Below are 15,839 nucleotides of genomic sequence, written 5' to 3'. Positions count from 1 at the left end.
ATTCAGCTTCAACACATATTTTTGTATTTTTTTTCAGCGTGGATTACAGTACAAAGCCTCATGCAAACTGCTCCCTCATGGTCCCTTCCCCTCTTTACGCACCAGGGCTCAATAGCTCTTGCCTCCACCCTCACCTCTCTCTCTGGTGCCTTTGTGGTGCAGATGTTTCTGCTTTGAGTTTACATGCGCGCCCATCCCCGACCCCTTCCCTTAGCTATATGCATTTTGAGATGAACCTAATGAGGCACCACACTGGTGGGAAGCAGTGCCTGTATTTTAAAATGCAAGCGCTGTCTTTATTCACAGCCAGCCGAGCTCTTCTACCGCCACCCTACAATTAAGCAGTTCTGTTTTTTCAAACAAATGGAAATGCTTCCTGAAAAAGTACAGGCTCTCTGTGGAGGCTGGGTGTAAAAATCTATGCTACTGCATCCGTGTCATTAACGTCGACTTTCACCAGTTGGTAGAAATAGTATGACAGAGCTAATGCATTCAGCAACCTGCCAGATACTGTGGCATTACCATTGGTAAAGGCAAAGTAAAACAAAGCAAAGCAAGCCCCTCTCTTTTTGCATAAGAAACATCACCATGCAATGGTTTAATTCGCTCAAGGGAAAAAGAAGTTAAACCTTATCAAGAAATAAGCATGTGTACCAGCTTACATCACCATCAGCTTGGCCCTAACTGTTCAACAAGGAAGTGCTTTGTTACAGCTGTAAAACACCTCTAGGATTTTACACCTGTATTTTAAATCACCATAATAGTCAGATACATAGATCAAAGAAATAGAAAACCATTAACACAAATTGCTACTGGCAAAACAAGGCAGATCAGAGAAATTATGAGTCATCTTTACTGATCCCATACGATTACTCTCTGCCTTCGCCCTCTCACAGTCTGAAAGTTTACATTTGCACAAGTCTTCATTTTATCAGAGAATTATTCATATGAATACATGCAGAAATAACATTGGAGTAAAAATTCTCACCAATAAATTCTGGAAATAAAGAAAACAGCAAATAGCAAGATAAGGTGTCAGGACAGCTATTTAATTGACATGGCTTTGCAGGCAAGAAGGACAGGACAACAGTGCTGTTCTGAGAAACAAGAAATGCTGGAAATAACCCCTAAAGATAACTAAAGCTTTGGCAAGAGCTGTGAAAATGTAAACAAGAAAAGTGCATTTGTTACCTATGCAATCATTGTGTGACTCAGGGGAATGGCCAACTCTCTTCACAGTCTTTAAAATGATATGCATGTGCATTTACAGTCTGTTAAGTTTAGGCATACTAGATAAATATGTACGTAATATACACAAGCATCACCCAGATAATGAAAAAATTCAGGTGGCCCCATAGATTCTGGCCAAGAAAGAAAGGACACAGCAGAGAAAAGCTTTTGCTGGGTGTTGCAGCAGTGATTCCACACTGTAGCAGGCAACAAGCTCTGCTCTAAGCCTTTCCCCAGTGTAGGATCCTGACTGTCTGACACCGACATAAATGATCCCTTGTGACAAGAAGGGCAGACACACGTGGTCAGCTGACACCTCACACCCAGCTTCTCTCTGCACTCACAACTCTTAACGAAACCAAGCCACAGTCTCACGCTGGAAAATGTCCCTTCCACCCTTCTCTCTTCCTTCTTCCTTCCTACATAAACCGATGACTGAGGTGGAAAGTCATCTTACGAAACGCATCTTAATCAAGCTCCGCAACAATACCCTAGCAAAAGGCTCAAGAAGATGATTATTTTTCAAAAGAAATACCCCGTGTGCACCAGGTGTACAATGCAAACACAACTACAAGCTCCCAAAAGCTGCAAGAGATATACTGGCAGGGGTTGGAGAGAGCTGAAAAGCACATCCTGATCAGCTGAATGAAGGCTGAACTGTGCCATCAGAAGCATATATATAGCAGTGGGAAATTATATCAAAGCAGAAGCAGCAGACTGTAAAAAACATAATAATAATCAGCTCTTGCAACAAAAAAATATGTAAACAAGCATTGAATAAATGCACAGAAACAGCTACGGTTTCAGAGATACATTCTCGAAGACTGTAAACTCATACTGACACATCTGCACTTCAGAACTGCAGGAGGCAAGGGAGGGACAGGTTTGCATTACCCCATAAGGCAGCACACAGTATCTCAGAATTGAATCTCTTCTTGTATTTGCGTATCTCTGGGGTATCGCTCTGTGGCCGCGTATTTGTGGGATTCACGTTGACAACTGATCCTTTCCGCGTAGGGTCTTGCCTTATTGCCTCCGATCTCATTGCTTCACTAGAAAATCCTACTAAAAAAAAGAAAAGTAAAGTGCATGTAATATCCCTCAAGTGCTAAATTCTGGCCACATATTCTTTACACCATATGACCCAAATCAGTATCTGAAAATACTGAGCAAGTCTTTCTTTTTGTAAGAAATGTAAATGGAAAAAGAAATAAACTATGCAATCCATTGCAAATCAAATAAAAAGCATGATGGTAACATTTGTAAGTACTTTAAAGAGCCACTGAAGTCACTGAACCCTTTTTCAATTGTCATCTTCAGCTACTTTACTTACCCACAGAAGTCACAGTTGTCCCACTAGATGGAGAAATCTGTAGTAATCTGGGGTCTATAAAAGGTGTAAAGGAGGAGGAAGATTTGTGTTTCTGGAGTGTGTTACTAGCGGACTGAGTCTGCAATGTAAATTTCAACTTTATTAATATTAGTGACAATAAAAAGCACGGATAACAACAACCAACATTTTTAAGTCACTACAGAATTACGCTACAGAGCATCCCCAAGCTTTTATACTTCCTTTATAGATACACAATGCACTGCAGGCACCACACCTGAGCTAGATACATATGCACACTGCACATGTTAAAGCCAAATGTAATTAGCTAAATCATCGTCCCTGTCACCTCAGCTGCTAGTGAAGAATTTTAGGACTGGCCACTACAATCAGGCACAAAGCGAGGGAACGTCTTCTTTTTTAAAAAATTTGCTTAAATGTATGTATACTATCTTATCTGCGAGCTGTCCACTACCTACAACTTTTGAATTTATGAAGCATTTCCTAAAGTGAGCTAGTTTAATAAATTATGAAGTTTGATCTCTTGGCTTGTGCAACAAAATCAGTACCATCTGGGATCATGCGTTCACTTCTATGATGGATTATGTTTCAATGTCCACTACTTTTCGTTCTCCCTATTTTGTTTAACCTGAGCCTCTTGCCAGAAAGCTGCAGCAGGTTCTTCCACCTTTATTTGACAAAGCAACATATTACACCTGTATCGAACAAAGGGGCTTATTAGTGTGGAAAGTGTAGCAAACGGTGATATGAAGCTATGAATATGTAGTGGATAAAAATCACTGGTGCTTGCTGAGTTATGTGGTCTAAACATGAAAAAACATAAAGAAAGGAAGAAGACAAGTGAAACAATGAACTGTTAAAAGTGGAAATGGAACGACTTAAAAACCCTTGCCAGTTTAGTATTACAGTGACAACATTGCATACTGAAGCAGAATGGGACAAGTGAAAAAAAAAAAAAAGAGCATATATATAAAGGGCGTGCATGTGGGTAAGTGGTACCAAGCAGTACTGGGTTTTTGCTCAGCTTTATGCAAACGTAGTTAGAGACACTTCTTTATCATAAACTAATCTTTACCCTCTGATCTTTCTAAGCCTCTACTCACTGCAGAAAAAATAGCAGTGGGTCTTAGGAGTGCATCACTCCCCTGCACAGCTCAATACCAAAAGGCTCCTTCACCACCAGCCACCACCACAGCCTCCACTTCCCAAGCTGAGTTAACTGAACCCTGCTTATTTATTGCTTAGATCAAAGTAATGAGCAAGCGTATCTCTGGATCAATCAACTGATCTCTATAACCTACAAGACTGTGCTTTTAGAAAGATCAAAGACCAATGAAGCATAGCTGAAAATTAACTAACTATTACATTAACCGAATTTCCAGGAGGAAACCCTCCCACCCACCCTCCTGCTACGTGGTTCAGAAGCATTTTTGATCCTGTGGTAAACACGTGTATTGCCATCAGCCTATCCAGCTCACCGCAACCTCTCCTTCTCATCACGCCACTTGCATGCCTACATGGCAGGATGGCTCTATCCTGAGAAGCAGCAGCAGCTTCTCACCGAATTTTGCTCCCCCTGTACCACTCCTGGTTGCATACAGAGAGAGGCTCTCCCCACCAGACAGGCTGGCCGCCCAACCACCACACTGGGTTCCTCACTTACTGCTAGGGTTGGTAAGGGGTGAATGATGCCCTTCATTCACACGTGTGCATCTCCTCTGAGGCAAGGGGTTACACACGTGTGAAGGACCAAGCTTGTCCACTAGTGCTTGGTGAGTAAGGGAAGCCACCATCCCAGGATCAACCCAGGACAGCAAGAGGGAGCTTCCCCCACGGTGAAGCCTTGCTTCTCCACCTGGACACAACCAGCACTGGTGGAGAACAGTCATCGTTACACAGCTGCTTTTCAGAGTACACACATACTTGGAAAAAACCAAAGATTTCCCCCATTCATTATTCCCAAGCAATACCCCAGGCTTTCACAACCCTCCCAGGCAACACCTGATTTGTTCACCCAGCCCACGTGGCAAGCTTCAAAGAGCAAAATCCCTCCACGGCCGCTTCCTCTCCCAAAGGGTGGGTTTCCACAAGCAGCTCCTTGTACGTGCAGAGTTACTAGCCCAGCCTTTACTGACAAAGCCAAAATTAACCGCTAATTTTTAAGAGGCACACTGCTTGCAATTAGCCTGCTCCCGGAATAAAACAGAATTAAGAGTATCGGCTTGAAAATGCAGTAGTCAAGTTTAGTTTAAAACGAACGCCATGCAATTAATGACTCACTAAGAGGAAGCAAAAATAGTAAACTGGCAAGTTTGGCGTGGGACTGCTCTAGAGTTAAGGGCTTCTTATACAGAACTGAAATGTGTTATTTGGGGGGGTGGGAACAAAGGTGACAGAAAAAAAAAGCAGGGGAGATTGGCTGGAGTTCCTTTGCAAACTAGCTACTAGGCAATGCTGCTATAACCCTATGAAAGCAGCCAGCTGTGGTGTAAGACATACCTCATTAGTAGTTAGCTTGTCCTGGGGTGTCTGTGGGGACATGGTGGGTGTCGGCTGGCTGGAGGATGGGGAGGAGGAGGTGGAGGAAGTGGAGGAGGAATGGCTTTGCTGTAAGAGATCTGGCAAGAGGTGAATGCGACCGGCAAAGCCATTGCTCTCATGATGGCTGGCACGCTTTTTGTCAACTGTACTCTGTAGAAAAAACAGGCACACTTGTCTTGCTCAAGTGCTGCTTAAAGGTCTATATCCCTAACAACCTCTCTCCTTCTCTCCCTCGCTCTCTTCCTACCTTTTAACATTTATTTATTTATATTTGTTTAAAAAAAATAAGCTGATAATTCATGCCTTGATGCCTGGATGGAAAGGGACAGTGGGCAGAGCTACTATAATTCAGCAAATTCCCACCTCTTCTGTCAGTCAAAAGCTTAGTTCGTGTGGTTGACTTGCACAGCCAGTTCCGCTAATTAATAAAAGAGTAACTGCGCCGGTTAAGTCTTCCACCACAACGCGGACAAGCACATTTTTGGGGGTGGGGGGGGGAGGATTTCTTCCCCTATTGTTTTGTTTAAAACTAACTTAAATCCTATACAGATACAAGCTTAGACTGTCTGGTGAATACCTTCAGCTAACTATTTAAAACAATAAGCATGAAATCTTAATTTTCAAACCAGAGGGCTCAATTAAGAAATTGGCATTCAGTTGTGAAATTCAGAAATGCGATTACCGGGGAAACTCCTATAAGCTAGCATGCTCATTAACACACGAGCTCATTTAAAAGCTGGGAATTATCTTTCAGAGGCACAAGAATGCAGTATTTTCAGAATCAAAGGCAACAACACAGTGTGCTAGCTCTGTCCACATTCTCTCCCTCGCCACCTATTTTGCTTCTCCATTCCCCCATACTAACTGTTACATGAATTTGGATGTACGTGTGTGTGTGTGTGTGTGTGTGTGTGTGTGTGTTATCTGGGTGGTCTGTATGCCCTCAACTACAGGTTCAAAACAATTTAAAAAAAAAACCCTGAATGTTCCCCGCCAGCCTCCCTCCCAGCCCCACTCCTGAGAGCCACTCTATGGTAAAACTAAACTAATTTCTTGCTCCAGGTACTTGCTCCACACACCTGCAGCTTTTCTACCCTTCTCTCCCACAGACTTTGAGGTACTCTGCACGGTGCTGCCATGGGTATCACTGGAAAGCATGCAAAACAGTAGCAAGGGGTGAAGGGCTACTCTCCGCTTTGCATGCATCAAACACCTTGCTCATCTGAAATTCACTACAGCTGCGTCTTGATAATACGAACAACAAATATAATGTAGAAACAGCATGGGTGAATGAGCGAGTGGGTTAATGAGCACAGAAAAGGTGCAGCACTGCACAGGGCAGGAAACGCAATACCTGTCGGACAATTAAGGTGCCCTCCTTAGAAGGAGTCAAGGCAGGTTCACTCTCCACATCGTCGTGGACGATCATGGTTTTCACTGACTCTGTTTCACCATTGCTCAAGTTCAATGTTGACCTATTCGCCAGACAAGAAATAACTGGAGTGAGATAATAGCACTTGTGCCCTAGCTTTCGCTGCCCCGCACCAAGGTACACTCAAAATTAATTTATATTGTGACCAGAGTGGAATATTTATATAACCTGCCAAGAAAAACTCTAAAAAAAAAAAAAGTCAGGAGTTTGTTAAACACCACTTCTTGTTTTATAACAAACCAAGGGAGAAGAGGGAAAGGACATAATTTATAGAAGCCTACTTTTTGAAAAGATTACCCTCAGTGTTTGAAAATGTGAACATACAAGGCTAGTATGTCTTACCCATAGATTATTTGTCGTAAGCTGAAAGAATTTAACAAGCCAAAATACCCAACATTCTTTTCCTTCAACCCCCTGAGAGGGAAAACAGAAGCAAAAAACTGTTAGAAGAACTAACACTGCTCGGACATCATCTGGTCCAGAAGTAGATTCATCTGCTCCCTCTTGTTCCATATCATCATCTTCCTCATCCGTCGTCCCTGACTCCTCACTTGAGGATGAATAATCTGTTACTTTATGTGGAGGTCGCACATCCTCTACTGCTCGCAATTCCTTTGCCAATGCAGTTAAATCCTGATGGGAGAGAGAGGAAAAAACTGATGTTGCAAGGAAGAGAGGAGAAGAGTTTGCAAGACAACCCCACTGGATTACTGCCTGACTTCGCTCACTTCCCACTGCTGTGTTGCCATAGCCCCAGCTGCATTGTTTCCTTCGATTTGTTCATTCCTGATAGTTACCAAAAGTCACTTTCTGATAAAGAGCCAAAAGAGTCAGCACAAGGAGGTCTTGCCATATTATAGAAAAATGTGCATAGGCTGAATCCAAACTATTATACCATGTGAAGGACACATACAAGCACCCGGACCCACTCTCACACAGAGGCTGACTGTCACAGTTCATTTTCCTAAACTTTGCAGGTTAATAGCATCCACCACAAGAAATCTAGGCAGCAAGGTAGCAGAAAGATCATAAGACTTATTGAGCCAGCGAAGGCACAGTCACAGAGAGCCGACCTCCTTGAAACCTTTTGCTCCATTTCCAGTTGCACGGATCCATGCTACAGAGTTCACCTGAGAGGTCAGATTCGTTAGCACCAGCTCAGTTGCACACGACTGTCAAACAGTATGGGACATAAGCTGCTTTTCTGGAGTGTGGGCAAACCAGGTTTGCAGTCAGCGCAATCTGCTCTTAATTGTGTAGCTTTGCTTTATTTAGCTGAATACAGATTGTGGCAAATATACACATACAATGTACAATATTGTATATATTGTGTATATACAATATATACACATTATACTATCAGAAGTGAAGGACCAACCTCTACGTTTCTTTAAGAAAGCAGCTTTAACTGACAGATTTGGGAGCTAGTGCAGTATCATAACGGCAAGAGAAAAAAGTTTTAAGGAAAGTTGGAAATACTGTGAAAACCCACTGTGATCCCCCGCACACAACTGGACATAGAGCTGTAATCGACTCTAAACAGCAGTCAGATAAAGAAAACGTTCTAAATCTTTCACAGAAAATAGCAACAATTTAAGGTCTTACCACTTCTCCCTGCACCATTCAGCCCAGCATTGGCACATTCAGGTCAAATGCATGATCATTGGTCCAGCCCCAGGAAGGAAGCACAGGATTGAAAGAGACAAAGGCAAAGGTTAGGAAGGAAGAAGACCAGAGAGCAGAAATCAATTCCAGAGCAGAGCAGATTCTAATGTTTAAAGTACTGTGATGTGTGCAGGCAATTGCAGAGCCCAGGACATGCTTCCATGCCCACAGATACAAACTCAACTCAAGCTGAAGTTCACCCCCAATGGCATCACGAATGGAAGCTCACACCGTACTTTTTGTGGGCCTACCTGAAAGAGAAGGGGGACAGGGGAAAGCGGATGCAACTTACAGCAGGCTTGATAGGTCTGAAGACTTCCTTTTTCTCTTCAGGCTTTTTAGGTGCACTTTCATGACGCTGGGATGGAGAACCCTCTGATTTGGATGATGCTGCATGTGTCAAGACCCCAAAGGGAACACAGAACAAAACAGATTAAGCAGGGAGCTAAAATATGTTTTCTTACTTCACTCTGCAGTGGGGAAGAGAGGTGAAAAGGCTATCAGGCAGTGCCTGAGAGCAAGATGTAAGTTTCACTGGTTCGCTATTACATTGTCCCTGTAGAACTATACAGAAAAACATCATAAGCTGTGATCTGTGTAGGTGCAGCTGACCTATGACTGAAGCCAAACTAAACTGTCACACAGTTGTAAATCAAACAGGGTAACTCGAGTGTGGCCACAAGCTGGAAAACCTGCACCAGCATCCAACGTACCACAGCTGAGACCTATCCGTAGCCACCCCTTCAGCAGCCACTGAGGTGATAGGCAGCAAGCATCAAAAGCTGCCCTTGCACATAGGAGGAAGGGAGCTATAAGAGCACAGAGACAGGGCTGTTTGCACATGGGAAAATGCAGCAGTGACTGAATGTGAGTCAGAGAACACTGAAACACTTTCAGGATAGCTTCTACAGCCACCGTCTTTCCCAAGCAAGGACATACAGCCAAGGGGGGTACTGGAAGCTAACCCAGCTTTGATACTGCACGCTCAAAGGTCTTTCCTACTGACGGTTATCATCCTTCATTACTGAGTATTGCACAACTGAATAAATTTAGAAACACGACGTTACGAAGGGTGGGGGAAGGACTTACATCTCATCCGAAACCGCTCTCCAGACCCGCTCTGAGACCCGGGGTGGGAGCCAGGCTGTGAGCCTGAGTTGCTTGAACCTGAAGAACTGCCACTGCCTGGCCTTGGTACGAGCTTCTCCACCCTTTCCCACAGCAGACGAGGCTCTATATTGCTGTATCAGGGGAGGGAGGAAAGTCTTTGTCACGCACTTCAGTTTCAGATTCCCATTTCTAAACTCAAACATCACTCTTCCTCAGTGTTTTTCTAATAACTTATCTGAAAGAGCACTTAACACTGAGCTGAGGGCATCAGGGATGCTTCACAATGCAAGCAGTGCATCCCTTTGAAATACCTATTACCTTATTTAGGATGGTTAAAAAAAAAAAGTTTAGCTGGGTGTAAGCTATTCTTTTTATTTGCAACTGGCTACCTGCCATTCTTACCTATATAACCTAAACTACACAGTTCTCAGCCTGCAGGCAGCAGGTCCGAAATTGGCTCAGAAGTGCCCTGGCCACCCAAGCACAAGCCAAAAAGCCAGCACTGCCTGTCCCTCTCAAAATACCCTTACCCCTGTCCAGTGAGCCAATTCCAGGGTGGCCTGTCCACAGTGCTCTGCTGAGCTCTGGAGGCAGCCCACTTCTCTCCCCCTTCCTGACTTCAGATGCTCTGTGTCACAGTTCATGGATACTTCTCCCCCTCTTAAATTCTGGTTCTGGCCAAGAGGCCAGAAGGTTTCTGAGAGCAATTTGCTTCAGATATTACAAACACTTCTGCTGCCAGTAATCCCCACAAGTACGCCCAAGATGACCTGTTGCACCAAAAGGCGAGATGTTCATGAATGGCCGTGTTTTTCCAGTAATCTTCACAATATTTGGAAATTATTGCAAAAGTTACAGGGCAGGCAACTCAAAGGAGAAGAGGGAAGAAGAAATTTTGTTTGTTGGCACATGTGATACACCAAGGGAAATTAACATTAATCATTACTGAAAAGGGATCCAAATTCATCTTCCTTTCATATCCAACAGACAATGCCAAAAGCTCTCTGAAAATGCCTGGCTTTCCCTGAGCGGTTTCCTTCCAACGCAGGAAAGGCAAGGACATGTAGGCTTACAAACCTCGTGGAGTTTCTTTGACCTGCTTGGTTATTTTGCTGCCCACTGCCCTGCAGTGGAGAATCACGGCGGGACAGGACTGGTGATCGGGACGTTGTTCTCACAGGTACCTTGGGAGAAAAAAGGTTGTGTTAAAGCCATGAAGAGGAGAGAGAGAAGAGGAAGATTAAACCTCTTCTGCTACAGAATATATTCTTGAGATTTTAACAACACTTATTCTAAGTCCAACAACCAAAAGCAATAAACAAACACCCACAAAACCAAGAGCCTTAGTTGGGAGGCTGTTCAGATTTGGAAAAGAACTCAAAGTTTAGTCTTAACATTAAGTAGTGTTTAATAGTTACCACACAAACACATACACACCCCGCTACCTTCCAACTACTGAGACATTTAAAAAGAATATGGCATTTTGACTGAAGCAGGGGAGGCACAAAGCAATTTGCTGAAACAGCATGAGAATTAGGAGAATAAGCTCAGGGGAACCAAACAAATGCCCGGGAATGGATCAGCAGAAGGCAAAGACTGGTGGGGGAGCAAGAATATACTCAGAAGAAGCAAATCCCAGTGGATGGGAGGGGGGTGGGAGGAGGAGAGGAGGAGGAAATATATTGAATGTTTCCTTTTTGTTCAGTTCCATCTCAATTTTAAATATGGGTATGATTCATAGTTTGGGTTGATAACAGATGAAGAGGAAAATTAACTCTGAGCAATAACCTCAGGGATATTTTAAATTCTTTCCTGAATATGGTAATGATTTGTTAACTTTGCATAATAAATTGTGTCTCTGAAATAGCTGCATTCTATAAATAATTGCCAATTTTATATGAAGCTTCAATATTGTACTTAAGGTTGATTACCATTAACCCATTGACTGAACACCTACATTATGATCTGCCTTCCAAAATGTTACCAGTGATGGCACAAGGGCACGGTCTTCCCAGTGCCTAGAGTATCACATCCTTAAAAAAATAATTAATAATAAAAATAAATAGCACACATCTGTCTTTCTACTCCTTACCCTTGGAGGCACCTCGTCACTGTCTGATCTAGCCCAAGCCTTTTGGGTGGGGTCGGGTACCTCCGACTTAGAGTCAGAACTCTGATTTAGCACTTCACTGCGTGAAGGTGGATATGGGTCCTGGGAACGAAGATGGTGATGAGCAAATTTGGGAGAAGGGTCACTGAAGGAATGGGATCGCGAGACAGGGGAAACATTGTTCTTGAGAGATGCCAGATGGGACCACTGTACCTTACAAGAAAACAAAACATAAAACATTCAATGCGCTCAGTATAACTGGCTTTCCAATTAACACAGAATAAAGGCAGGTGGGGCGGGCAGAGACAAATTGGTTATGGCATTAGGTAAGCGTGGGGTGGAATCAATGCACTTAAAAGCAAGGCAAGCGCCCAAAGAACGTAACAGACTGAAAATACAGCACATACGCATTTTTTTGTGAGATACTCTCTCCACATACACATACACTGGTGCCCAAAAGCAAAGGCAACCTAATATCTGCACCGTGAGCCCGAGTCCAAAGGCCAGTCAAGACAGAAGTTGCCTGCTGTTCCCCAGTCTTCAGTGGGCTTTGGTCAGGTCTCATGGCAGCACTACTGGGTTGGGAAATTTGAAGTGGATATTCAATTGAAGAAATGTACAAAATTAAAAACTGCTGTAAAGTGTGCAAACCGACAGACTTTTACGTTACCTAATAAATTTAGGAACTAGATACAGTTCCAAACTTTTGGAGAAAGACCATAACACAAAAGCCTTTATTCCTTTACAGTCATTGCAATATATATAAAAAACCCATAATATATATTGTATATAGTATACATATGTACAATGCATATTATACTTACACCATATATGTACCATATACTGTACATATATACATATTTATACACAAAGTAAGCACGCACGTACATGCACACATATTCAATTACACATACTAAGAAAGCACAACAGTGACTCCAGAGTTAGAACTCCGTTGGGATTTCCATTGAAATCCATACTGACCCCTCAACCTACTCCATCCTCGTGCATAAACCTGCGTTTCAGAGTTAATTTCTGAAACTAAGGAGGAGGAAAGGTCATAACTGAGGAACAGACTGTTTTCACACCTAATAATTAAGCAAAACTTTGCTTTCGACCCCAGTTTCAGTAGGCTGGTTGTATTTGTTTTTATATGATTATTATTTCCTCAATTTTCATACACACAGCTGTTGAAGAGCCTGATTATCCTTAATATGAGTGGAAGACACAGACTTTAAAAGTAACTGGCACAGAGAGCATGAAGATACAAGTCCAATATTTTGAAATAGTCGTAGAGGTTTGAATAAAAGCCAGGAATTAATGAGTAAGAGATGAAGTTCTGTCCTGATTTCTCCCACTCTCCCGTCTGCTCAAATTCTCCTGTTGCCCAAAAGACTTGCAATACCTAGTCACAATCAGGGATGGTTTTAGCTTGCACTGTCATCAACAGACTTCATTTGGAAGAAAATTCTGCATGGAAACGGAGGAACCGAATGCAGAAATACACTGTTTAATTTAGCATATCTAAATCACTTGGAATTTATGGGGTCTCTCTAAGTTTCAGGTAAAGGTTGTTTTTTAAATTCATGCTGTAATTCCTATGAGATACAGATACCAAGATCAGGAGGGTCTTCATAAGAAAACAACAGAATGATGGCAGCCACGCAGCTCAATGGTTTCAACCTCTTTTTGATTTTCCAGGAGTGGTACAGAGCAATATTTAGCAACTGCAAGCCTACTGACAACAAACTTGCTTTTCTTAGTCATGTTTTGTACATCTTTGAAGCAGTGCTTATGCTATTAAAACCCACTTGTTTAGTTAGCTTTCTCCGCAAGAATTAAAAAAACTAAGCCAGCTCACTTCTTTCCTGAGCATACTCTTTGGTAGTAAATATCTTGCACAGATCAAATTCTGAATTGTAAAAGTGTACTGCAACTGCCACCACTGTTTAGCCCACCATTCTTCTGTGGCACAGATAATAACAGAATGCAATAGCTCTAATCTAGTTCTAACATTAAAAAAAACCCCCACACCAAAACCACAAACCAATCAGTTTATCAACAAAATAAGCAAAAAACAGACAAAGAGCAAATCTACTGAATAAACTGCTTTGTGTAACAGTGCTGCCCTTTACATAAGACTTTCTATGTGCCAAGATCTGCAAAACTGAATGAAACATGTCGGGACTTCTGCATTTCCTCCAGGCTCACTGAGATTTTCCTGGGCACTTACCTGGGGCTCCATTGGCCTCTGCAGGGCAGGCTGAGCAGGTTCTGAGTTTCCATTGGAAAAGGACTCTGATCTTGAAGGCACTGGTGGCTCCAATACTTTGCCCATCTGCTTAGACTGTGCTTCAGGGGAGCCTTGATTAGTTTTTCTAAATCTCTCCTCCACCTAAGCCAAAATAAATGAAGGTTAAGCCTGGAGTCAATAAAGCCAATTACAGTAGAAACATGAAGGCGACTACCACCTTTCCTTTACCATAAAGAATCCAAATACATTTGGGGCTTGGCGTGATTTTTTCCCTACTGCTTTCACCAGCAATGCAAAACACAGGGTGAACTGCACCAAAGTGGCAAGTAAGCTAATATGGAAAATCCATACTGGGAAAGAGGTTACAGCAGGCAGTAAGATGTGAAGTGATATGATGAAAGACCATTATGAGGCTTCTTTCTGCCTAGACTACTTACAGAATTTTCCTCAGTATTTTCCTCACAGACAATAAAAAGGATATATGAAAACAGAAACAACTTTACAATATAAAAGTAGATTTCCCATTGCCATCCCCTACTGTAGTTACCCATCTTACTCAATCAACGTTATTTGATCATCTGCTCTCCTGCGCTCTCTTTGGCAGTGCAAGAAGAGACAGGATATGCTTCTCTATCTGGTAATACTGGAGGCTGTTCAGCTTTAGGTACAAAACTGTAGGACTGGTCATCCTTGCTTTTATCAGATAGTCCCAAAATGACCTCACAGACTGCAGAGAACTGCCCCAGCAGCTGGTTTCTGGTTCTCGGGAACACGTAGAAGTGATCGTACACTAACCTAGAGAGCTTTTCAAGGGGAAGACTAAATCAGAAAGTGCTCAGTCCTCAAAAGAGCATCAAGTGAGGTTCCCAAGCAGAAATGTTGCCTCTTCCAAGGCCACAGCATTGCGAACAAAGCAAGTGGTATGAAGGGCAAGAGATGGAGGGAGGCTCCAGGCAGAAAGGAAGTACCGTCCCATTTCCTAAGATGGTCTGCAGCTGGAATCAGAGCAGTGTGTGTGTTTCTGCTGCTGAGGAACCCTGAACTCCCAGTACTTTATCAAAGCATCAAAGAAAGATCAAACTGGCAGCTTGGGCTGATTTCATTTGTTGAGATGCTGCTCACAAGATTTGCTTTAACCCTTGCCTGGAGCATAAATCCAGTACTGGGATGATTTCCTAATTGTTCCCTAGCAGTGATGGCCTGGAGAGGCTGGCTGTTCATATACCCAGGTCAGAAGACAGAGGCAAGTTTCCAGGACTCCTTAGCTAGAATGTTTTACAAACCCAACCTGCCTCTGCTTTCCAGAATTTGAAGACAGTAATAGTTTGCCTATGTAGAACGAGCAGACAAGCTTCTGCCAGGTCTACACAAAATACACCATGTCTAGGGAAATAAAACCATAATGGAGGCGAGCATCTTCACCATACAGTCATTTTCACCACAGTGTTCAACTTCACAGAGCCATCCTTTAAAGTTTAAAAAACAGGCCAGACTCCTTGTTATGAATAGAACAAGGAAAAGCCCCAAGTCTTTCTGTCTGAAGGAAAAGGCTTTCATGTCTCTAGTTGTAGATGATAGGAGGTTTCCTCCACAAAGCACAAAAACTGCATGAGCCACAAGTCCTTAAAAGCAGGCAAGAGGTGGGAAGAAGACAACCAGTTTATCCCTGGACAGAAACAGGCCTTGTTCCAGTCATCTGACTGTCTGGACCAGAAAACGGTATTAAGCCTCATTTCTTCCTTTAGTCTCCCCCTCTGTTTCCCAGAGCCAGTCTTAGAAGTCCTTTCCCTTACGTTCCCATTGCCATTAGAATGGCAAAAAAAAACCCCAAAACACCTTAATCCTCATTAGACTTTGCCAGAACAGGAAAGTTAGCCCACTTTCACTTATCATCCTGATGGTCAGCATCTCCGTAGCTGGAGACTTTCTCTGGAGAGCAGTATACCTGGAAGTATGAGGCACAGAATACTCGCTCCAGCTCCAATGTCCAGAATGACATTAGAGCTAATGCCGCCTTTTAAGATTAACTGTTGTTGCTTCCACTGCCAGGCACCAAGATATCATGGCTATACTTCTACCACACGTACAGAGCAATCTCTGGGAATATCTGACTACTAACACAATTTTTCTGTGCCTTCACTTTATTCCT

The 15,839-nt window shown here is 42.8% G+C and overlaps 1 protein-coding gene across 10 annotated transcripts in view; it reads right to left on the bottom strand.

Annotated features, from left to right (window-relative positions):
• MAP4K4 (mitogen-activated protein kinase kinase kinase kinase 4) overlaps positions 1-15,839 on the bottom strand; it is a 168,826-nt gene that overhangs the window by 18,832 nt on the left and 134,155 nt on the right. For 2 of the 10 annotated variants that reach the window (XM_054824392.1, XM_054824419.1), the window contains 10 exons: positions 13,670-13,831; positions 11,422-11,652; positions 10,407-10,513; positions 9,309-9,460; positions 8,512-8,609; positions 7,012-7,187; positions 6,477-6,597; positions 5,081-5,272; positions 2,564-2,681; positions 2,125-2,295 (listed from right to left, as the gene is read on the bottom strand). In XM_054824392.1, the coding sequence (XP_054680367.1) occupies positions 2,125-2,295; positions 2,564-2,681; positions 5,081-5,272; positions 6,477-6,597; positions 7,012-7,187; positions 8,512-8,609; positions 9,309-9,460; positions 10,407-10,513; positions 11,422-11,652; positions 13,670-13,831 (1,528 nt within the window). The remainder of the gene's footprint in view (positions 1-2,124; positions 2,296-2,563; positions 2,682-5,080; positions 5,273-6,476; positions 6,598-7,011; positions 7,188-8,511; positions 8,610-9,308; positions 9,461-10,406; positions 10,514-11,421; positions 11,653-13,669; positions 13,832-15,839) is intronic. The other 8 variants (XM_054824428.1, XM_054824467.1, XM_054824457.1 and 5 more) reach the window with 6 other exon arrangements.

Source organism: Grus americana, chromosome 1 (genome assembly GCF_028858705.1).
Source record: "Grus americana isolate bGruAme1 chromosome 1, bGruAme1.mat, whole genome shotgun sequence".
In the NCBI taxonomy this organism is placed as follows: Eukaryota; Metazoa; Chordata; class Aves; order Gruiformes; family Gruidae; genus Grus; species Grus americana.
Note: the sequence above shows the minus strand (reverse complement) of the source record. Positions and strands in the feature narration are given on the sequence as shown.